This window comes from Athene cunicularia (genome assembly GCF_003259725.1).
Source record: "Athene cunicularia isolate RWA chromosome 2 unlocalized genomic scaffold, athCun1 chr2_part1, whole genome shotgun sequence".
Taxonomy (NCBI): Eukaryota; Metazoa; Chordata; class Aves; order Strigiformes; family Strigidae; genus Athene; species Athene cunicularia.
The window spans coordinates 136,757,566-136,781,440 of record NW_020799095.1 but is presented as its reverse complement, the minus strand read 5'-3'; the positions used below and the strand labels follow the sequence as shown (position 1 = coordinate 136,781,440).

Genomic DNA, 23,875 nt, shown 5'->3' with positions numbered 1-23,875 from the left:
GGGGGGGGGGAGGGATATATATACACACATGTGCACAATTTCTAGCCACTTTATTGACAGGCCTTAAAAAAGAAAACAATTACTCTTTTGGTCTTACACATATTAGGGATAAATAAGGTAGTTTCCTATGTAAGGCTTGTTGAATGTCTTACAAATGAGAATGGTGAGATTTGTACTCGTAAAGAACAGGACTGGTGAATGTTAGTAACACATATGTCATTTGTCTCATGTTGAACACTTGATAGATTCAAAAGAGGGCTTACAAGGAAAGGTACAAAAGCAAACTAGAAATTTTCAACAGTCTGAATAAAATTCCTTTTTAAATTAACCTGGTTTCAAGCGTTGCCATTATCATAATGGTTGCTCAAGTGCTTCATAAACTTCCAAAGTAAGAATGCTACTAATTCTTTAAATAAGACATTGAAAGAAAATGCTTCCATTCAGTTAAAAAAGTACAGTGCTATCTTTTCCAGGTTGTCTTATACCTGACAGAAAAAAAATAGCACACTTCTCCTTTTCTCTTCTTGAAGTCACTCTATAGTGTAGGAAATAGCTTTACTTTGAGTTTGTCTTTTTTTCCCCCCCTTCTGATAAGGAAGTGAAAACACCAAATAAAACACTTTGATTTTAAAATACAGTATTTTGAAAAAGTGTTTAGAGCAATCTTTATTAAGATCAATCAAAAACTAACCAGTACAATTTAATCTGTTTTAGAGAAGAGCATGCTTTTGTCACTTCTCTTTATCTTTCTTCAAATGTGAAGGTGTAAGTTTGGAAGCATTTTATTGAAATTTCACTCCTGATTATAAACACTAAGTGCTCTCTCAGCACACTCATATATTCTTACATGGTTCTTACATAGATTTAGAAAATCTGTAATGCAAGCTCTAAGATAGGATGCAGCATTTCATGACAGTCTTTATGACCTGACACTCCATGTTCACTGTTTTGGATATTTTTTCTAATGTGAAAATTCCCCATGGCTACATTTTGAATTTTCAGAGATGTTGTTTCTGATACTAGCTGCCTATTTGAGCATAAGAGGCCTTTGACAGTTGAAATAAAGTCAAGAAGACTTACTAATAGCTGCCAACTTTTCCTATACTGAAAAAGATATTTTACATCAGAAAGAAAACTTGCCTTCCCTAGAAGTTTCTTAAAATTTTAGATGTACTAGTGTTTGTTCTGCTGGAATTTCCAGCAGTTTATTTTACATTACCTGTCATACAGTAAAATGAGTGTCCAATTTTAGAATCAATGCCACTATGGAAAATATAAGAAAGATGTTACAGATGAAGAGAGAAAGTTTTCATGTGGTCTTGTTGCTTTTTTAAATTGTTGGGGTTTGGAGGCTTTTTTTCATTGTTTATAGTGGAATAAGCATTGACAAAGTGAATTATACTTGGACAAGTATTTTATTATGAAGAAACATTTTGCTCCACCACCATCCCAAAGTTCTGGCTTCATGAAATGAATGAATGAGTCTATCTCTATCCCTCTGTCTCTGTAGTGTATTCCAGCTAGGTATTTAAAATTCAGATCAAACTTGGATCACAGAAAAGCAGTGAGTGCTGTTGGACAGCCACAAAGGTACTAGTGTGCTCTTAAAAATACAGATTCTACTGAAAGAAGGAAGCATATGAAGTATGTATTAAAGACATTTTATTATACCAGTGAGTTGTTACAGTATATCTAATGGTAATTTTTTCACTTACATTATGTTATAAATTAATTTATGGTTATTTTCTTTGGAAGAATGTCTTTGAAGTGTAACCACAGGGATTGATTGGAACTTTCACATTTAATTTTCCTTAAGCCTTCTCTGAAACACATAACCTTCTCTGCAGATATGTAAGGTGAGCTCGTAGACTCTGAAACTTCTAGCCAAATATTCTGAAAATTGAACAAAATTTAGACAATTTGTAGTGTGAGATGTGAGTGTAGTTTAAAGGGGAATAGTACCTATTTCATTTGTCAGCAGTTAATTGGTTCTTTGTCAAGCAGAAGCCTCTGAGAGTATAAGCTTTGTGGGAAAAGGTAACACCATAAGAATTGTTTAAGCGGAATTACCAGTGATCTCCCAAGTGTTGGGAAATCCTCTGCACCTGAAACGTAGTCATCACTTTAGTTTGTTCGGCACATGGTAAGTATTTTTCTTGACCAAAAGTTTTGAAGGTTTAGATATTCTAACATTAGATCTTGGAATCCTAATATTTCTCAGCAGTATTGCCAAGTACTGTATCAACTGATCTACAAAATTGTTCTTATGCATGCTCTTAACTTGGGACAGATTCTGTGGCTTAGTTCAACATTCCTATTGTGACTCAAAGACACTATGGTAGATTCTATCTGTAGCTTGCACATAAATAATTATGGATCAGTGGCATGTTGCTAGATTAAGAAAACCTGATACACTGCATAGTCTTGAAAGCTTGAGCATAGCTTTAGGTTCTTTCACTGCAGATGGAGAAAATAACACGTGCTACAATACGGATTAATTATTTGCATTAGCATTAAAATGTATCATAATATTAAAACAATTCTTTGATAGGGACAGACTTTAAGAGCTGATGTTTAGGTATTTTTGGTTGTGGGCTTTTTCTGTGGCAAAAAATTGTGTACTCTCTCAAACTCTTTTGGCTGTAGGTGTGGACAGAATAGGTTAATACGGCAGAAAGATATGAATCTTGGAGAATACTTTTTTCTATACTTTATATGACTTTTCAGTTAATTCCACAGAAACAGAATTATACTACAATGTATGAATTCAAATGTATTCACTTCGCATCAGTGCAAAAATCCAAACTGCATTACGTCCTTCTTCTAGTCTGTTCCACCTATCCATCACAAAATCTGCAAGAGAAGTATAAGTTAAAAATGCAGAATGATATAATTTATTGTTATAGCTGAGGTTAAGGTTTTGATTCCTTGCATTGTTGATTGTTGTTGAACAGTAATTTAAAGAATATATCAAATAATGGAGGAAAATAGTCTAAAATGTTAGCTTGCTACACATATGCCACATGTTAAAACACTACTCAATATAAACTTCATAAGAAGTTCAAAATTTTAAACCTGCTCTTTCACATCCTTTAGAAATTCTGTAACTTAATTTTAGACTCCTTCTCACTGCTTTTAGTTTATGTTCTTTGAAGAGGGATCCCAAATCTGGGGCAGATGCTGGAGACTTCAAAAATAGATATGAGATTAAAGTGTTTCATTTCTATGACTGTAATATTTAATATTTTTTTCATGTTATTTTTCTATTGAAAATAAAATCATAGATTGATTTGGATTGGAAGGGAACCTTAAAGATCATCTTTGTTCCAACCCCCTGCCATGGTCAGGGACACCTTCCCCTAGCCCAGGCTGCTCAAAGCCCCGTCCAACCTGGCCTTGAACACTGCCAGGGAGGGGGCAGACACAGCTGCTCTGGGAAACCTGTGCCAGGTGGTGTCTCACCACCCTCACAGTGAAGACTTTCTTCCTTCCAGCCAATCTAAATTTACCTGCTTCCAGTTTAAACCTGTGACACCTTGTCCTTTTACTACACTCCCTGATAAAGAGTCCCTCCCCATCTTTCTTACTGGACTCCTTGAAGTACTGGAAGTCTGCTATAAGGTCTCCCCAGAGCCTTTTATTCTCCAGGCTGAACAACTCCAACTCTCTCAGCCTGTCCTCATAAGGAAGGTTCCCCAGCCCCTTGATCATCTTTGTGGCCTCCTCTGGACCTGCTCAAAAAGGTCTGTGACCTTCTTATGTTGGGGGCCCCAGAGCTGAACACAGTCCTCCAAGTGGGGTCTCATGAGAGCAGAGTAGAGGGGGGAGAATCACCTCCCTTGACCTGCTGGCCACTTTTTTTGATGCAGCCCATGCTTCCATCAAGCGCTTTCTTGCATCAGGCTTTCTGGGCTGCAAGCACATATTGTGGCTCATACTCAGTTTTGCATCCACTAATATCCCCCAGTCCTCTGCAGGGTCTCTCTCAATCCACTCATTGCCCAGCCTGTAGTTGTGCTTCAGACTGCTTCAACACACAGGCAGGATCTTGCACCTGGCCTTGTTGAATTTCGTGAGGTTTGCATGGGCCCACATCTCAAGCCTGTCCAGGTCCCTCTGGATTACATCCCTTCCCTCCAGCGTGTCAACAGCACCACAAAGCTTGGTGTCATTGGCAAACTTGATGAGGAGGCACTCAATCCCACTGTCCATGTTGCTGACAAAGATGTTAAAAAATGTCAGTCCCGAAACAAGTCCCTGATGAACACCACTTGTCACTTGTCTCCACTTGGACACCGAGCCGTTGACTGCAACTCTTTGAGTGTGACCATCCAGCCCGTGCCTTATTCACCAAGTGGTCCATCTGTCAAGTCCATGTCTCTCCAATTTAGAGACAAGGATGTTGTGCATGACAGTGTTAAATGCTTTGCCTGAGTCCAGGTAGACGGTATCAGTTGCTCTTCCCTTATCCACCAATGCTCTAATCTCCATATAGAAGGACACCATATTTGTCAGGCACATTTTGCCCTTAGTGAAGCCAAATATATCCAACTTTTGTGATTTTTTTCCTGAAAATGAAAACCTGGAAACAATCATCTTTTGTCCCATTAGAAATAGAAATTAGCAGCTAAAGTTACTGACATGCATGCATTTCTGAAGCCACAAACTGCTTTAGCACAGTATGTTGTATATGCAGCAGCTTTATATGAGACATCAAAACAAATGGAACAGCTTGACTGAATCATAAAAATATTGATTGGAAGGGTCCTTGAGAGGGCATCAAATCCAACCTCCTGACCAAGGCAGGACTAATGCCATCACTAAATCAGATCAGCTGTGGCTTTGTTTAACCAGTCCTGGAAACCTTCAGGAATGGAGATTTCACAACAGCCTAGTTATGATGTTCCAGTTCTGCCCTACTTTTTCTAGAAGTTTCTTGTATGTTAACACCTGAATTTCCTGAACTGCTTCTTGTCTAATATCTACCACATGAAGAAAAATTTGGCTTCATTATCTTTGTAACAGTTCTTGAAGTAGTTATGATATGCTGTTAGATGGTACCTTAGCTTCCTTTTTGTTAGACTAATTAAGCCTAACTGCCTCAATATTTTACTGTAGGTCATGTGCTCTAAGCCTCAGATTAATCTCCAAACCCTTTACAGTTTTTATTAATATGTCTTTTGTAGTGGCAAACCAAACACTGAGTGTAATATTGCAGATACAGCCTCACAAGTTAAGAAATAATTTCACTTGATCTGCTGCCACTGTTTCTAATGTAGTTGAGTATCTAGTTAATTTTATTCAGAATGGGAACACATTACTGATCAGGAGTGCTGAAATTTGTACCTTTACTTGTTGAGTCTTACAAGGTTTCTGTTGGCCCAGTGCTCAACTTTGTCAAGTTTCTGGACTGGAGCTCTCTTATTCAGTGTGTCAGTAATTTTCCTATCTTAGTATGATCCATAAATATGCTGGTTATTCAGTCTCATCATTAAGGTTGAGGATGAAAATATGAAACAGCATAAGACCCCATTTTTACTTCCTAGCGCTCAGCTTATTACTAGACACAAACTGAATATGAAGACTTTGATTCCTACCCTTCGAGCACATCTGCCAAGTCAATTTTTAACCTATCTATTCATTGCATATTTTGTCAGCTCTCAAAAGACACTACTGCAAGACATGATGTCAGAGGCCTTGCTGATGTTGAGCACGGTTAGATCAAATGCTATTACATCTACCACTGGTCCGTGTAGCCAGTCATTTTGTCATAGAAGTCAATCAGGTTGATCCCATTTGATTTGTCTTTGGTAAATCTGTTTAAGGACTCCTGATTTCCTGTTTATGCTAGAGGACATGTTCTTTCAAGGAATTGATGTGATGTTCCTAGCTTCTTCTTGCCTTTCTTAAAATGTCATATAATATTAGGCTTTCTGCAGTCAAGTGCTCATCACCAGTTTTTCATAGATGATACCAGCCTTGCATAGAATCAGACAGATTTTTCAGCATTCTTTGGTGAAAGCTTGTCTTTGAATACAGCCATCTTTTACATGTTGCTCCCCAGTATTGGCTGTCCCTATTCTTCCTAAAATCATGTTGGTACATGCAGATGTCTAGGAGCAGATGTGCTGTAGAAATTAATGCAAAAAAGACGTTGAGTATTTCTGCCTTTTCCATATTGGCTTCCAGCATCACAAGGTTATGTCATCCATTAATTAATGGACCACATTTTTATGACCTCTTTTTTTTTTTTTTTTTTTTTTTTTTTTTTTTTTTTTTTTTGCTGTAGCTGAGGGCTGACTCAGGAAGTCCAATTTAGTCACCAAGGGTCTACTAAATTAGTAGCTCCAGTTCAGAAAGTTCCTTAACCATAAATGATTGAAATACAGTAATGATCAGAAGATGAGCTATACATGTTTGCCATATTCTGAATTTTTTCTCTAAACATTTACTTTTCAAGACTCTTAGTATTAGCCTACTGGACTAAATGAACCCAGTCTGGCCTTTGCATCCACAGATGGAACTTTTTTGCCAAATATATTCTGCTTTTGAAATTTGTTGGAGATATTCCTGCTATCCTTTATATTTCTCTTTTTTTGTGATGCATGTCTATACTGTATATAACAATGAGCAACTTCATAGCTATATCATGCTTCAGTTCTCTTGAGTTTTAAAAAGCAGGCATAGTCTACACACACTTTTAAGTGGCTTCATCTGGTTAGCCGTTTAGTTCAAATGTAAGTCAGGGAATCAAACTGCCCTTAGTTGTCCACACTGTTTTTTTGGCATTTGTTCCCACATTCTGTTTTGGGCTACTCTGCCATCTTTCTCTAAAATAATACCTGTGCACAGTTCAGAGGTAGACTACTCCAGGAACAAGTCCTCCCAAATCAGCTTCCACGATCTGATTTTCTTTCTCCATAATTTGTAGTTCTCTAAGATCAGATTTCTCACATGTCCTCAAGCAGTACATGCAAAGATATCATCGATTTCATCCTATCAAGAATACCTCTTTGTTCCATAACACAGTCCAAGAAAAATAAAAAGTAAAAAGTAAAAAGAAGAAAAAGAAAAAGAAAAAGAAAAAGAAAAAAAGAAAAAGAAAAAGAAAAAGAAAAAGAAAAAGAAAAAGAAAAAGAAAAAGAAAAAGAAAAAGAAAAAGAAAAAGAAAAAGAAAAAAAGAAAAAGAAAAAGAAAAAGAAAAAGAAAAAGAAAAAGAAAGAAAAAGAAGAAAAAGAGAAAAGAAAAAGAAACAAGAAGAAAAAGAAAAAACCCTACTGAAATTGCTGCTATGTCACCACACCACAGCAGACCCACATCAAACCCATGATCAAATGCTCCAGTGAAAGCTGAGTCTAAGGAGTATAGATGTAGACCTATCTTTTAATTTTGTTTTAGAGCTAAAAATTATTTCCTGGCAATATGCATGACCTTTTTGAACCTTCATCATATTCACCTCATGCTCTATACCTCGGGAGGGAAGTGACACTTTACCTTCCTGTACTCAGTTACCTGAATTCTTGTATGTCATAGATAAAAGATATTGAAGAAAATATATCATCATCAGAAATCATGAGAAGGATCTGTCCTACTAGACAACTGTGAAAGAATTAATGTTTTTCCATTTTTGAAAGGCTGTATATGTAGATAAAGAAAACACTGAAACATGTTAATTTGGGCTGGGCTTTTTTTGATTGGGCTCTTTCCCGACAGACACAATTTCCAAACATTTTATTGACAAGCTCATGATAGTCAATATGCTCGCCTTTATGCATGCCATTCTTACACTTCAAGTCCAGAAGGATTATATAGATTTCTGCAGGATTTTTTTTTTTTTCCTTCTTTTGACCTTTCAGACAGGAAGTGCTTGTTTGATTTTTGAGATTATCGTCTTTTTGTACTGATCTGCCATAGGAACTGATCTCTGGCTCTTCAGTTTTCTTTTTAGGCTGGTGATGTATCATCTGTTTATCTAATTACCCTTATTAGATCTCACTCACATGGCACACATGATTTTGTAAGTTATCTAATCTCACTGTGTTTTATGAGTCCAGTATTCTTACAGTCATATACTATTAAGTATCAGTTGAAGATCAAGACTGATTTGGACAAGTAGACTAGTTAATGTGAGTGTTACTTATACTTTTGGAGGCAATAAAAATAGTTATTAGACTTGTAAAGTCTTCATAATAATTCCAAACTTCTGGAATTTTTGTCAGTTACAGTTTTGATACTGTCAGTTCAATTTTTTTAGTGAATGGTGTACTTCCTGCTCAGTGTTTCCTCTTTAAATCAGTCTATGATTAGTAAAAGGAAATATATTTCCTTTTTTTGTTTTTTTTAGATGCTCTTTTTTTTTTTTTTTTTTTTTTTTTTTTTTTTTTTTGAATAATCAAAGGGGTTAAGATTTTCTCAACATGACTTTCTACAGCAGATAGATTCTTGTGAAAAACTAATCTTGAAAAAGATATTCTTGCTGCTTTTTCAACCTTCCTAACCGTATAGTCCCTGGAGTAGCTGAGTATAATTTTTAACATTAATGAGAGATCATCTTTCTATTTAATAATTCTGAATTTTTCTCCAGACTGTGTGATCTCTCTAGTGGTTCCTCTTCTGCAGTATCATATAGAAACTTATCAGCCTTACTCTGGAAGGACCATTATATTATGTTTACTTTTTTATTTTTCTCAGCATTTCACTTTTATATATTCCTCAATTTTTCATAGACTCTGCAGCAATTCTTTATCCCCTTCTTTCACAAACTTTTTTTTATTTATTCTACAAAAAGGAGCTGTTCTTGCACTAGTTCTTAGGCCACAACAACCCCCAGCAGCGCTACAGGCTTGGGGAGGAGTGGCTGGAGAGCTGCCAGTCAGAGAGGGACCTGGGGGGGTTGATTGACAGCCGGCTGAACAGGAGCCAGCAGTGTGCCCAGGGGGCCAAGAAGGCCAATGGCATCCTGGCTTGTGTCAGCACTAGCGTGGCCAGCAGGGACAGGGAAGGGATCTGAGCCCTGTACTCGGCACTGGTGAGGCCGCCCCTCGATTCCTGTGTTCAGTTTTGGGCCCCTCACTACAAAAAGGACATTGAATGACTCGAGCGTGTCCAGAGAAGGGCAACGGAGCTGGTGCAGGCTCTGGAGCACAGGTCGTACGGGGAGCGGCTGAGGGAACTGGGGGTGTTTAGTCTGGAGAAGAGGAGGCTGAGGGGAGACCTCATCGCCCTCTACAGCTCCCTGAAAGGAGGTTGCAGAGAGCTGGGGATGAGTCTCTTTAACCAAGTAATAAGTGATAGGACAGGAGGTAATGGCCTCAGTTTGTGCCAGGGAAGGTTTAGACGAGATATTAGGAAGCATTTCTTTCCAGAAGTGGTTGTTAGGAATTGGAATGGGCTGCCCAGGGCAGTGATGGAGTCCCCATCCCTGGAGGTGTTCAAGAGTCAGGTTGACATAGCGCTGAGTGATCTGGTGTAGTTGGGAACTGTCAGTGTTATGTCAATGTTTAGACTAGATGATCTTCAAGGTCTTTTCCAACCTAGATGATTCTGTGATTCTGTGATAGTTTATAGAGTTGTTATCCACTGTTAAATCCTCCTGATATGTCTGTTCAAGTTATTATATCATCTTTCATGTCCTCATTGCTTATTATCTATGTCTCTGTAAAGCCCAGACAATCCACAGATTTGATCAACTATATTGTGCTGACACCATTTCTTTCAAACATCTAGCGTATCTAACTCCCTTAAAATTGTTCTTGATCTCTTTAGTATTAATCTCCATTAGTAACTATTTTCATCATAGATATATTGATTACCTAACAAAAGTTGATCTCTGGAAAGTGTGTTCAGTCTTTTTAATTTTTTGTCTGCCTTTGTAAATTGAACTGTATCTAAAATTACTACTACAACACTAAAATCCCCATCTATAAGGAAAGAAAAATGGACCCCATTCTTTACAAGACAAACCCTTCAGAGAAAAATGAATTTTAGCATGTGTTTCAGCAAAAATTAATGTTATCTCTTGTGGGATCAAACACAGATTTGAAGAACCCATCCAAATCAATAGTGAAATCCTGTCATTATTGAACAATATCCTGAGACGTCTTCCAAACTTTTTTTTCAAAAGCGCTAGTTTTAGAATTTTAAAGGAACCTTAAATAATTTCTTTAACCAAAGTACTATACCAGAGACGTTGCTTACAGAGCTTTATAAACCTTTTCTTTTTTTTTTTTTTTTAAATATGTAACATAGCAAAGGCTGGAAAATGGGCTAGAGATCTATGGCATCCATCTCAGAAGAGTCAATTCCATGATTTACAAGGTCACACAGGAAAGCTTCTATAACAGACTTCTGAGGAGTTACTCCAGTGTTTATTCTTAAAATATCCAGAGACAGACTGTGTGCATAGTGTAGCCAGTCTTGTCAGCCATGTATATGTAAAAAATCATGAGGGCGTATACATCAAGAAAAAGTTTAAATAAAGACCTGATGCTAAGATCTGGTAGCTATTATTCTATACAAAAAGTGTGTTACGAAACAAAAGTCACCTTTTATTTTGACTAGAATAGAACCGAAAGCACTTACTATGAGCATTATCCCAGAAAAAAAAAAGTGTTAATTCAGTTCCTGTTTGAGTGTAAATGTAAATCTAGCAGAATTCTTTTAAATCAATGAGCCTGTGATCTGATATTTTGATGTTTGAGTTATAATGAATTATAATGTCCAGTTACTATTCAGTATTGATGGTATGCTAATTTCCCGATGACCAAATTAGAAGAGTTTTCAAGGAATTGTACCAAAATAAAAAATAAAAAAACAACCAACAAACAAACAAAAAAAAACCCCAACAAATTAATTTTCTGCGCATGTAAGTAATTAAGGAAGTTGTTTTCTTCTGTTCAATTATAGAAGAATTAGTAGAGAAAACCAAAACTTTCATAGTTTTGAGTTATTCACATTTCTAAATTGATTTTTAAAAGCCTCGTATACAAATATATATCTCCACAAAGTAATTGGAAATGATAACATAAGTACAATGACAAACACCATTAAAAAATAATTTACTTCACCATACTGTTTGCTTTTATATCAGCACTTCCCTTATTCCCCTGTTTTCACAGAATATCACACCTATGTTTAGTTAAATTATGAGTGGGTCTTTGTGCTCTCGTGCTTTACACTTACTGACGTCCATAGTATTAGCTCTGCCTAGACTAAGGAATACCATTACTCATGTAATTTGTTTTAGCTATTAAATGTAAAGGAATTATTTGTTAATATTAAGCCATCTAAAAATAAGGTTAATGAAGGAAAAGGAATTTGTGCTTTTCCAGTTTTATCAGATTTTCTTTTAGAAGCCTTTTCAAAATACTGTTTATGGTTGTCTTTCTTACTGTAAAATGCTAGTCTTGGTCATGTGCATGCAAGTATTTTTACACAGTCACTGGATTTTGGTAAATAATGTTGTATGATTTTTTTTTTTTAAGGTTTCATCACATGTTTTTAATACCAAAAGTCTTGATTTAGATTGGATAGAGTTAATTTTCTTCTTAGTAGCTGTTATAGTGCTGTGTTTTGAATTTAATTTAATTAATTTAATAATGTTGATAACAATCTGATGTTTTATTTGTTGGTAAGTAGTGCTTAGCCTAATTTAAGGATTCTCCAGTTTGTCATGCTCTGCCAGCAAGCAGGTGCACCAGAAGCTGGGAGGGAACACAGCCAGGACAGCTGACCCAAACTAGCCAGAGGGATAGTCTATACCATAGAACATCATGCTCAGTACAGAAACTGGGGGAGTTGGCCAGGAGGGGTGGATTGCTGCTCAGGGACTGCCTGGGCATTGGTCAATGAGTGGTGAGCAAGTGCACTGTGCATCACTTATCTTTTCTTATCTTTACTCTTCTCTCTTCTTAATATTAATTGTAATTATTATTATAATTATTATAATTATTTTTAGTTACTAAACTGTTTTCATCTCAACTCTCAAGTTTTTCAGTGTTACTCTTCTGATTCTCCCCCCCCATTCCATTGGGCAGGGAGGAGTGAGCAAGTGGCTATGTTGGGCTTAGTTGCTGGCTTTATCACCCACTATAAGGGTGATAAAAGTGATTATAGTCTCCCAGATTTCACTTGCAAAATATTCTTCACTACAAAATGCAGTATCACCATACATGAGATTTTCAAAATATTAATTTTTCATTTACTTGACTCTTCTCAGAATTTCCTCAATAATATCTGAACTTTAGTGTTTTGAGTTTATTCCTTCTCAATTAAAAGGAAAAATAAGAGTATTTCCCAGTGTCATTCATTTTTGGCACAAGCATGAGATAGCACAGTACAGTGCAGACCTATGGTTATTCCTCATCAGTATATATAAGGAAAATGATATAATAATAGCAACATATTTCAATTCAAAAATGCAGTGATCATTTAGCAACTGTGAAGGTAAAAGATGTTCTCTGAAGATGCTTGTGATACTATAGGTTGTCCACAGTCATAGTTTATAGAAATACTTTACAACTGTGATGGACAAGCCTTTAGAAACAGCAAGCTAAAATTATGGAGTGTAAAATATTGATGTCAGAGAAAAGCCTGATATATTGACTGTTTTCCACTGTAATCAGGACTTGAAACAATAATGATATTAAAAGAGAAGAAGAATTATCTCAATAATACACATTTATGTATTGCGATTTTTTATTTTTCCAAAATGAAAAAATAAAACCCAAATCCTCCCCTCAGAATAACATAACATAACCAAACAAAACAAACAAAACAAGTTTTTCTGGGCTTATTTCCTGTTTTGTTCTGTGACAAGTTTTCAAGACCAAATGTCAGCTCCATATGGAAAAGTACAAAAACTTTTGAAGCCAGCATTATCACTTCATAAATAACCACAGCTAAATACCGAGAAAGATGTTTTTAGAATACTTTTGTTTTCTTCTATTAATTTGAGAAACATATGGCAGTTAGAGGAGCAAATGTCCATATTCCCCTTGTAACTTACATTGTCTAGTAGTTGTTACATTCAGAATCTTGTTACTCTCATGACAAAACAAACTGCTTATATGGAGTCAAGATTTACTGCTAGCCTAATTAAAATCTTAGCCTATTAAAAATATAAAAACCAGCAATTACTAGTTTATTTACAAGAATGCATTCCTAGTTCAAAACATGGAAACATAGAATAGTTTGGGTTGGAAGGGACCTTAAAAATCCAATCCCCCTGCCATGGTCAGGGACACCTTCCACTAGCCCAGGTTGCTCAAAGCCCCGTCCAACCTGGCCTTGGACACTGCCAGGGAGGGGGCAGCCACAGCTGCTCTGGGCAACCTGTGCCAGTGTCTCATCATCCTCACAGCAAGAATTTCTTCCTTCCAGCTATCTAAATTTACCCTCTTCCATTTTAAAAGCTTGTGCTACCACTACACTCCCTGATAAAGAGTCCCTCCCCATCCTTCCTTTAGGCCCTGTTTAAGTACTGGAAGGCTGCTATAAGGTCTCCCCCAGAGCCTTCTCTTCTCCAGGCTGAAAAATTCCAACTCTCTCAGCTTGTCCTCATAAGGGAGGTTCTCCAGCCCCCTGATCATCTTCGTAACCTTCTCTGGACCCACTCGAGCAGGTCTATGCCCTTCGTTTGTTGGGGGGCCCTCTGGTTCTAAAGTGAAAAGCACCACACTTCCTGAAGAAGAATCAGGGGTGGGGGACATTTACAGCAAGTCATCTTTATCCTGAGTTCTTCAATGGGAGTAATACAATGTTTATAGTGGAGATTTCTTCCTCAGTCTTGTGGTTGACCCTTTACTTCTTCGTCTAGGTGATTTCATTATATCTCTGTCTCATTGTTTTCTAGTTGCAATTAACATAAATAGCTACTGTTCATTACATAGGTAGTCAAATCTTTATTATATGGAAGTCAGAAGCTACATCAGAAAATAACCACTTGAGCTCCAGAAGACTGTTAAAAAGAGGTAAACCAGCTCTGGCCAAAACAAGCCCAGAGAACACTGAACACTGTGCAGTCAGGCTAGTACATAGCTTGCAGCCTTTTACTACTAAGAGAAAAAAATGCTGAATTACATGTTTGTATTGTTTGTCAGGACCATCGAACCTAAAAGAATGGAAAAATTGACTGATATCTATTTGTAAAAAAACGCTTGTTCTTTTTATGTCATTGTTTGATTTTAGCTTGGGAGCAACAGTACAGTTCTCCTGCGATGAAGATTATGTGCTACAAGGTTCAAAAAGTATCACCTGTCAGAGGATAGCTGAAGTTTTTGCTGCATGGAGTGATCATAGACCTGTGTGTAAAGGTAAAGAGGAATTCTTACCCTTATAGTGATTTGTTCATTTCACATCTAGCTATTTTTTTGATAGCCAATCCTATATATATTTTCTAACTACCTGAAGTTTTAATCCTATTGTCACCACTTTCTTACTAAAAAATGTCCCACCTGTAAGGGTATTTTTTTTTAATATGAACTTTGTATTTCCATATGACTAATTTACTTGGGAACTTACATTATGAAGTTCGCTTCATAAAGAGACAATGAAAATGTATTACATTAAATACTAAGACTCAACAAGACAGATTTCAAAATTGCAGTGATTCAATATACAATCAGTAGTTCATGAAGCATCTTCATTGCATATTTGATAAGCAGATAAGAAAGACCTGAATTTAGGAATAATAAGGACTGGTGAAGTGAGTCCATACCTGGTTTTGACCCAGATCAAATGGATAAAGGGCAAAAAATTACAGAAAAATGAAAGAGAATAAAAGCATAAAGTCATTCAGCTTAATATATCTAATGTCCAAATACGTTGACAAGTATTATGATGAACACCTGAATCAAGGAATGAAAGCATCAGTGTATAAGTGTATACATAATGAAAATATACGTGTGCATATACAAGTAATTTGGCATAACAGCAAAGCCTAATATTGAAGAGTATTTTGTTCACAAGGAATGCTTGGGCATGGGAAACAGGAGGGACATTTATCTTGTAATTCAAGGCTATGGATACTTATACTAATGTCCAGAGAGAACTGTGAGATATTTCTGAACAGTTTGAAGTGGGTAAAAATATCTGAGAGGGTTGTATCCAGATAGTGTGTAGTACTGAAGTGCTGGGGGTTCAACCCCAAGCCCCAAATTAAGGCTGACATCTGGGTGATTCCCACAGCCCTTCACAAAGGGGGGTGAGTTTGCCTTTAGGCTTCCCTCCAGGGTGTGGCAGCCTTGCAGGGAGAGCCATTGGGTAAATGAGCCCCAGGTGTCCTGCATTGAGTAACCAAAGGTCAGGTGTCCCACTGAGGGATAAAAGCTGGGACCCCTTGCAGGCAGGGGCAGTGTCTGTCTGTGAGGTGGATGTCCTGTGCAGAGTTCCCTGTTGGGGGAGGACCTCCTGCCTCCCTGGGACTGGGCTCCAGTCAGGTCTGGCTTTTGTAAGTGTGGGCTGTGTAGAGATTCAGTATGTGGCTTCCCTGGTCTTATGTGTTTGGCTTGTTGACCTGGTTGTCTCCCTTCTCTTCTCTGGGAGACTGCGTTTCACCAATTATCCTATCCATTGTTGGGTGTGTGTTGTTGTTGTTGGGGTCAGTGGGATTGATGTTGGTTATATATAATCTGACTGACTTGTTTGTACCCCCAGTGCTCACCCATGTACTGACCCTTTTGTATCAAATACAATTTGGTTATTGGTTCATCTTTATGTTGGCTGTGTCCTGTATGCTAGGCCCAATAATTGGCAAAACTACTAGAAATTCATAAAACCTGGAAAATGATATAAGTGATTTTTTCTTTTGGCTAATAAAATGCCAGGACAGCCTAAATAAGGTTTGGTATGGGTAGGAATGAAGTGCTAGGTGTAGGTTGGAATAATCAGCTACCCAAATCTGAGATAAAGAAAAACATAATAGATGTTGCAGCTGCAGAAATAGGTTTGCAGTAGATTACATCAGTATATGCTTCAATATTACCATAGCACATAAACAAGTAAAAAGTTTAGTTGTATATGTATGCATACTATTAATATTTTCTATCCTACTACTGTATACTAGAAATTACTAAAGAGATAGACGCATGCATGGCAGAATTAATCATATAATGTAGTTTATAGTAAAACTAATAAGGCTTTATCTACTAGAGTTTTTCATCATATTCACATATCCTAAATTAGATACCTATTTTAGGATGGTAGTCTCCTAATCTTCCAAAGGAACCAGCTGGGAGTTGTACACTTGTATAAGGATGTTGACACGCACTGTTAAACAGTGTGACAGCATCTATTATTCTTGTCTGTGGATCACTTGCTGGAGGTGGTTGTCAGACAGCTGATTAAAGCAAAGATCCTGTCTCCCACCTTAAATGCCTAAAGCTATGTAATATGAGTAACCCTGATTTTTCTCTATGTAAATTAAGTCTCAGAAAGGTGTGAACCAGTGAAAGTAGGACAGAAGAAAATATTTAAAGTTCAAAGTTCTCTAAAATATAGCTTAATACAAACAAGTAGGAAAGAATTGAGCTGCTTTGATCTAGAGACAGAATAATCCAATGAAAGAAGAGGGGAAGCATAAAAATAGAATGGGCTACTATTGTGTAAAGGAAGGTTTATGATTGGACACTCGCAAAGCTTTCTGAAGGAAATAACTTGATGTGAGTAAAAGGTTTCAAGATCTGGTGAGATATACATATACCCAGGAAAGTTTAAAGACATGTAACATCTTGAGCTAGGGTAATGGACTAAATATATTTTCATTCTTCCAATTCCTGTTTTCTGTGTTTTATAAACAAAAGAACATCCAGATTTCAAAGCTGGTGGTTGAAAAGTATCATCAAGATCACATGTAAGCGTGGCTGAATAACAGGTTTTATATATTTCTTGTATGATAACCATGATAAAATGACATTCTAAAGGTTCTTGACTTTCATATCCCACATAAATGGTAACACAAAAGGTATTTATACAGCAAATCTTGCTATCCTCTGTGTATTATGTATTTAATAATACAATTTATTAATCTGTCATTGAAAAGACTTTACATGGAGAGCATACTGCACTTAGCATTTCATTTATCAATACTGCACACACTGCCATTTTTTTTAAAAAAATCTCTCCTAACAGACAATAGTGTTAGCATCAGTACTGCGATAAGACTGAGATGTATGCACAGCTGCTTTTAAGTATAGAAGGGCAGCTCAATAGCTTTTGGGGACTATGGACTTCAAGTATAAATGGTTGTTAAATATATTTGTTTTTCACTTTTGTACATTTTGAATTCTGAATAGCATCGGGTATCAAAGTGCTTAGTATAACAGGATAACCACATTCTTCAGTCCATTTTTCTTTTTTTTTTTGCAGTGTGACTATTTAGAACTAACATTGTATAATGATTTACAAATTATGTTTGTAAACGTGTTTAGTGATAAATTAAGCATTAAAACTGAAGTAGATAGAAAAAGAAAGCAATAAATCAATTGAAAGCCAGCAGTTATGATAAACTTCTATCTATATGTGAAACCACAGAATATGTATTACTGAATATCCAAAGCCACTGTTATTCATAGGTAGAACATGTGATTTGCAACCAAATGGGCAGTGTTTCACTTTACAAACACCAACTTCATAGAACTAGGTAATTCCACCTTAAAAAGCAGAGGACAAATATTAAGGAAGTTATTAGGAAATGGTACAATGCCATACATGCAGTGAAAAGCCAGACAGATGGTATAGATATTTCTTATTTGACAAAATATAGATATTGCTTTAGTGTCATTAGCTGCATTAAAATTACTGATTTAAGTACCATTGGTGTGCTATCATTTTGGTTCTTTTGATTAACAAGTTGTTTCAATTAAACTCTTAGATACACTAAATCTGGAATATAAACATTTCATCTAGACTAATAATTACGTCTTCGTTAGGTTTCGTGCACAGAACACACAAACATTTTGAAAGAATTTTGCATAAGTAGCAGCAATATCACACAGTAACATAAAGAAAATATCTGCAGAAATGTGTGCATCTGCTTGTTGAACTTGCATGTTTGTGTACAAACTGTTTGGGCAAACAAATTAAGCAATCATGCATAAATGTTATTTTATGCAAGAAATTAATATTTTCTTTTGAACTGATGCAGCTTTGCAAATAACGAGGGCAGAAGTGGTATATTAGATACTTCACCTGTTACTATATTAATTTAAAGCCCTGCTTTGTATCATGTGGTGTTTCCTGTTTGAACAGTACAGCTTGCAATTGTTTTCATGTACTTATATTTTGCACATACCAAAAATCACACAGTAATGATATGCTTTTCAAAATGGCATGCAAATACCAATAATGTTATATTAACATGCTGCAGTTGATCAAAGACCTAAACAGGAACTTCACAATTTTGTTACATGTATTTCATTTCTCAATCATAAATCCTCAGGACTTGTTCTCATAAGGCATATGAGTGGCTGAGTACAACTTCCAGACAAAAATGAAAAATCAACTCTAGGACTTACCATGTAATACCAGCTGGAACTGGCATAAGATCAGGAAAGTGACTCTGGAGCATTTCTACAGGACAAATGCAATAGGACTTTGAGAAGGAAAACTGATACAGCACTTCCAAAGTGTAAGCAAATATTGTAATTATCAACATCTTTCAGACCTTAAGACTAGACTCCAGGAAAATGCTGCTCTGGAGGTCTGGCTGACTTCTGAACCTTCCAAATTCTAAAAGACACTGTATTTATATCAGATGTCCTGATTAGATTTAATTGTAGTTGGATTATCTTGTAGTTTACCAACAGTTATCCTTTCTTTTTTATCTTTTCAAGTATATTTTATAATACGTCTCCCATCACCATACCAAAATAGCAGTTGCTTGGGTAGATGGACATGGTGAAGAAATATGGCAGAAAATCAAGGCATTTGCCCCATTGTGATTCATGGACAAGGTGTATTGAAAGGAAGTTTAGATTTAAATCTATGAGAAAAGTATGACTATGTTGTAGGAGAGCAGATAAATTAACAAAAGCAGCAGCTGAAAATTAACTGATCACTGTCTGCATTTTATTGAAATTTTAAAGTGAATTGTCTCAAACACCTGTTGTTTTTTTGTGGGAGTTTTTCAAGATCAATACCTCATGCAAGCCTATTGTTCTGCTGGGGATTTAAAAATTTGTTTCAATTTAATTGGCCTCATGTAAATCTTGTAAAGCCATACCATTGCTAAAGAACAGCAGTACAAACAGTGCCTTCCCATACTTCCTGAGAAAGGAAAAAAAAATATAAAAAAAGAGAATCTTAGCCCAGGCATTTATTGCACATTGATTTACAGTTACAGTCTGACAGATGAAAATTTCTGCAGTTGCTAGTATTTCTGTATCCCAAGAAATGCTTAATACATGTGGCTGTAATAACATGACTTCTTACGTTGACTTCTCTGACTTAATTCAAGAGAGAAAGTTTAAACACTTCAGGATTGAGACCCTACTTATTTATCTGCCATGGGATTCAGTATTCCCCTGCAGGGCAATGCCATTATTACAAAGCCAACTTGCTTAAGCAGAGACAATTATCTACTTTATGAAACTATTTGCCAGTTGATAAATCTCTTCCTCTCATTTACGTTTCAGGAAATGAAACAGATAGATCTATTCACAGTTGGTCGATTAGCCTTTTTATTTTCATGCCTGCCGCTCCTGTTTTCTGCTTGCTTGTTTCTCAGACTCTGTGAAACATTTATGAATGCTGCCTTTTGTAAGTCTGCTGGCAAGTCAGCAACAAGTTCTGCAACAAGTACAGTATTTTGGGAAAGCTCATCTAATCTGTAGAAAGAAAAAGTGGTTTTGAAATAATTCTTTGTATCTGAGGAAACTAAAGGAGAGACATGATATAAATTGTGATCATCCAATTAATGGGCAAGCTACAAAGTTAGATTATTAGTAGAAAAAAGGAACAAATGATACTGTGTATCTGAATTAGGTTCTGACAGATTTAGAACACAGTATTTTTGCTTTGTGTTGCCATTTTGGCCAGTTTATTTCACTGACTAGTGATTTTTAAAACAACAATGAATTCATGGACTCAATATGTTTCATTTGATAGATTGTAAACATCCGTTTGATTAACATGGATATGCAAGCAGAAGGTATGTTATGAATTTTAGATCTTGCCTTTACAATACCTTTACTTACCTATAGTACATTTTTGAAAAATCCACCTTTTCCTCACTTCTCTCCAAAATGCAGACATGTATCTGGACATCTTAAATGTGTTTGCTGACTAACAGTGTATGTGTGTATGTATACACACACCCATATATATAGAGAGAGCTATTGCATCACAGGTAAATAGGTCTGAAAGTGGTCCTAACAGGTCAGGACTACTTCATTACTCCAGCTGTATTTATTCCCAGAAGGTGTTTGACTAATGTTATTTATTTCCAAAGAGCGAGCTCTTAGATCCTACTCAAGCACTCCAGTCCTTCATTAGCCTTGGAAGTAGAGGAATTTTTCTCGTTAAAATGTGAATCCTTGTTGCTGTGCTTATTTCAGTAGGTCTTTCTATATAAAGAGCAGGTTATTTAAGTCTTCTCAATGGTTTATTGTACACTTCAAGAATACCTGCTCCTCTTTAAACTAACAAACAGCGGTTCAATCAGTCCCTCATGAAGATCATATTTATAGACCTCCCCCCTTTTCCATCATTTTCCCACTGGGTCTGTGTCTTTCTTAAAATAAAGTTTCTAAACATGGGCTTAGCATTTCAGAAGGGACTTTCCTAGTGCTCAGCGGAGAGGAGGAATTATTTCTCACATTTTCACACATTTTTCTACTTATAACTATGTGCATGTCTTTCAGTTTGATAGTCTTTTCATAACAGTAGGATATTTTTTACTCAGCTTGTTTCTGAGCTACTGTAACCTCTGAAGACTTGCTGCAAATTACTTCTAACATTGTATTTGAATTCATTATTGCTGTTTTTGTGTTTTGTCCTATACTTGTCTCTTCTGAATTGCATCCTATTTTAATGTAACTTCTTCATTCGCTCATTTTTAATTCTATTTGCTAATATATTAATAGTTCTTCCCAGTTCTTTGTTAAATGCACTTCATTCTGCTGTCCAAGGTGTTAATGAAAATAATGAATGAACTTAACTCAGGACAACAAACCTCTGAAATACCACTCATTCTTTACTTTTGACACAGACACTGATCAAGAATCAGAAGTCTAGGCTGGAATGGACTTCAGGAAACCATCTGATCTCCTGCTGCAAGCAGGGCCTTAGATGAGGTTATCCATGGCTGTCTCAAGTCAAGTCTTCACTACTCACAGTGAGGCAGATTCTACCACTTCTTTCAGCAATCTATTCAAATGTTTAGTTATTAACAAGTGAATTTTTTTATCTCCTGAAGCTTTCTGAAGGATTCTGTTACCTTTTATTATGTCTCCATGCATTCCTGTGAAGAGAGTGTCTCTGTTTTCTGTAACTACCTTCTGTATAGGAAAGTACTGTGAATAGATTCCTCCTTGGGGATTCTGATCTTGAGGTCGAACAAACCCAGTTCATTCAATCTTTCTTCATCTGTCAAGTTCTCCAGTCTTTGTGGTGGTCTTCCACTAGACCCTTTCCAATTTCACAATATCTCTTTTAACCTAGAGGAACCACAAATGGACAGTATACCATATGTGGCCTAACAAATACCAAGCAGGGCTGAATAATCACACACTTCATCTGCTGGCTCTAATCTTATTGATACAGCCCAGTATAGTTTGTCTGCTTTGCTACCAAGGCACATTTCTGCTTTTTGTTCATCTTACTGTCCACCAAGGCTCTCAGATACCTTTCAGCAGAACTGCTCCCCAGACAGTCAGTCGTCATCTGCACTGTTTCTGGGGTTTATTTTATCCCATCTAGGACTTTAAATTTATCCTTGATAAAACATATATAATTCTTGTTGGCTCAGTCTTCCAGCCCACTGAAGGTTATTTCTTTAGTGTCTTTTTTTTTCTGGTGCAAATACTTCTCCTCCCTCTGCAAATTTGGTGAGTGTACACTCAATCCCATCATTGAAATTAGTTTTAAAAGTATTGAATACTATCAGATCCATTACTGACCCATGAGGAACTCCATTCATAAATGTTTGCCAGTTAGACTCTGAGCCTTTAACCACCATCCTTTGAAGTCTGCAGTATAACTAGTTTAGGGTCTTAAACTCTGTGATATTATGGTCACTGCAGTGAAGGGCCAACATTGAGGTCCATGACTCCAAACAAATCTTTGGGTTTTTTTTGAACAGTAGATCTAAAAAGGTGGCCCTCTTGTTTGACACATTCTACAGTTGTGTTGGGAAGTTGTATAAAGTTCACTACAGAAATCTCCCAGTGTTGCTCTCCTAGCAAATATCAGGGTAGTTGAAGTCTCCTAGGAAAACTAGGGCCTGCAGGCCCAAGGCTTCTGTGGGTTATTTGGGGAAGGCTTGGTACTGATCACATGGGCTTGTCATGACCCAGACTGGGACCCCAGAGAGTCACAATGGTTCTGTGATCCCTTTGGGTTAAATTAAGGTGAAATGACACCAAACAAGTTGAAAGGTTTTACTTGTGATAGAAAACAATTTGAACTTGGAAAAGGATAAGAGCAATGTGGTCTCTTATAAATCTATAAGAAATAGAAGAAAGGAAAGAAAATAAAAAGAATCAATCTGTTCACCACCCCTGGATCAAGCGTTGTCTCAGGTCTATTAATCTTTGGTGGATGCACACATAGCAGAGTTTTCTGTTGCCTTTTAAGTTCATCTTATTGGCTGATTAACATATAGACAAGGAGGGTCAGGTATTCCACAAACACTTCTGTGAAAGACAAGGAAAAAGGGGGAGCATGTGTTCTGCACATACATTTAGGGAGAATGGGGTGCACCACCCCTTGTCCAATTGAGTCAGTGGTTGTACTTGCTGTGCCCACCTTTGTGTTTTCCTCTGTTCTCATAGATTTTTTTTTGCTGACTTCCTGCTTCTTGAGCAGTCATCCAGCTTCTGGGGCAAAAATGCTCACCTCTTCAGGCCTGGTCACCTTTTCAGGCTTACACAAAGGAGCCAATGATTAACAGTCCTTGTACTTGGTGAGAAACATTTCTTTTCACTCTGTCCACATTTCCCCCCTCTGAGGTTTATCTAAAGAGTTCATCAATACTACTGCAAGGGAGTGGGGGGGTGCATCCTTCAATACACTCCTGCTTCCTTGGGTGACATTCTCTAGACTAATCACAAAGGTCACAGATTGTTTTTGAAGTTTTCTGTGTTGATGAATGTCTGAGACATTAATTCTTTCAGTTCCTTACAGGTCTGTAGCAAACCCTTACCATGAGATCTTCTCCTCCTCAACAGTTTTGAAACGTAGGCCCTCTAGAGAACTGACCTCTTGTCATTGATAAGCTCCATGCACTCAACCCTCTCTTACATAGAAGCCAACCACTCCTCTTTTACCCTTTCTTCTTTTCCTGGGTAGCTTGTAACCATCCATTACAGTACTCCAGTCACATGAACTGACATTTCTGTAATTCCAATGAGATCGTGATTCTTTGACTAAGCATGGTGTCCTGGTCTTGCTTGTTTCTCAGGCTACATGCATTGGCAGACTACAAAGTATCTCAGGGAAGGACCATGTGCCTGGGCTGTCAAATACAGCTCCTGAGAGTTGAGGACTAACAGAGCTTACCACAGCTCTTTGTCACATACACAGTTTCCAGTACCCAGTTTCCAGCTGCACCACATCAGAGCTGCCTTTAAAGCAAAGTCAGCTGACCGCCTAGGAGTGTAAAAAGGCATATGCAAGGTCCAAATAGTGGACAGCAAATTTTATATAAATGTTACAGGCT

At 36.9% G+C, this 23,875-nt stretch overlaps 1 protein-coding gene across 1 annotated transcript in view; it reads left to right on the top strand.

The window, feature by feature from the left end:
* CSMD3 (CUB and Sushi multiple domains 3) overlaps positions 1-23,875 on the top strand; it is a 622,514-nt gene that overhangs the window by 208,642 nt on the left and 389,997 nt on the right. Inside the window, exon 10 of the mRNA XM_026841511.1 lies at positions 14,188-14,312. Within this exon, the coding sequence (XP_026697312.1) occupies positions 14,188-14,312 (125 nt within the window). The remainder of the gene's footprint in view (positions 1-14,187; positions 14,313-23,875) is intronic.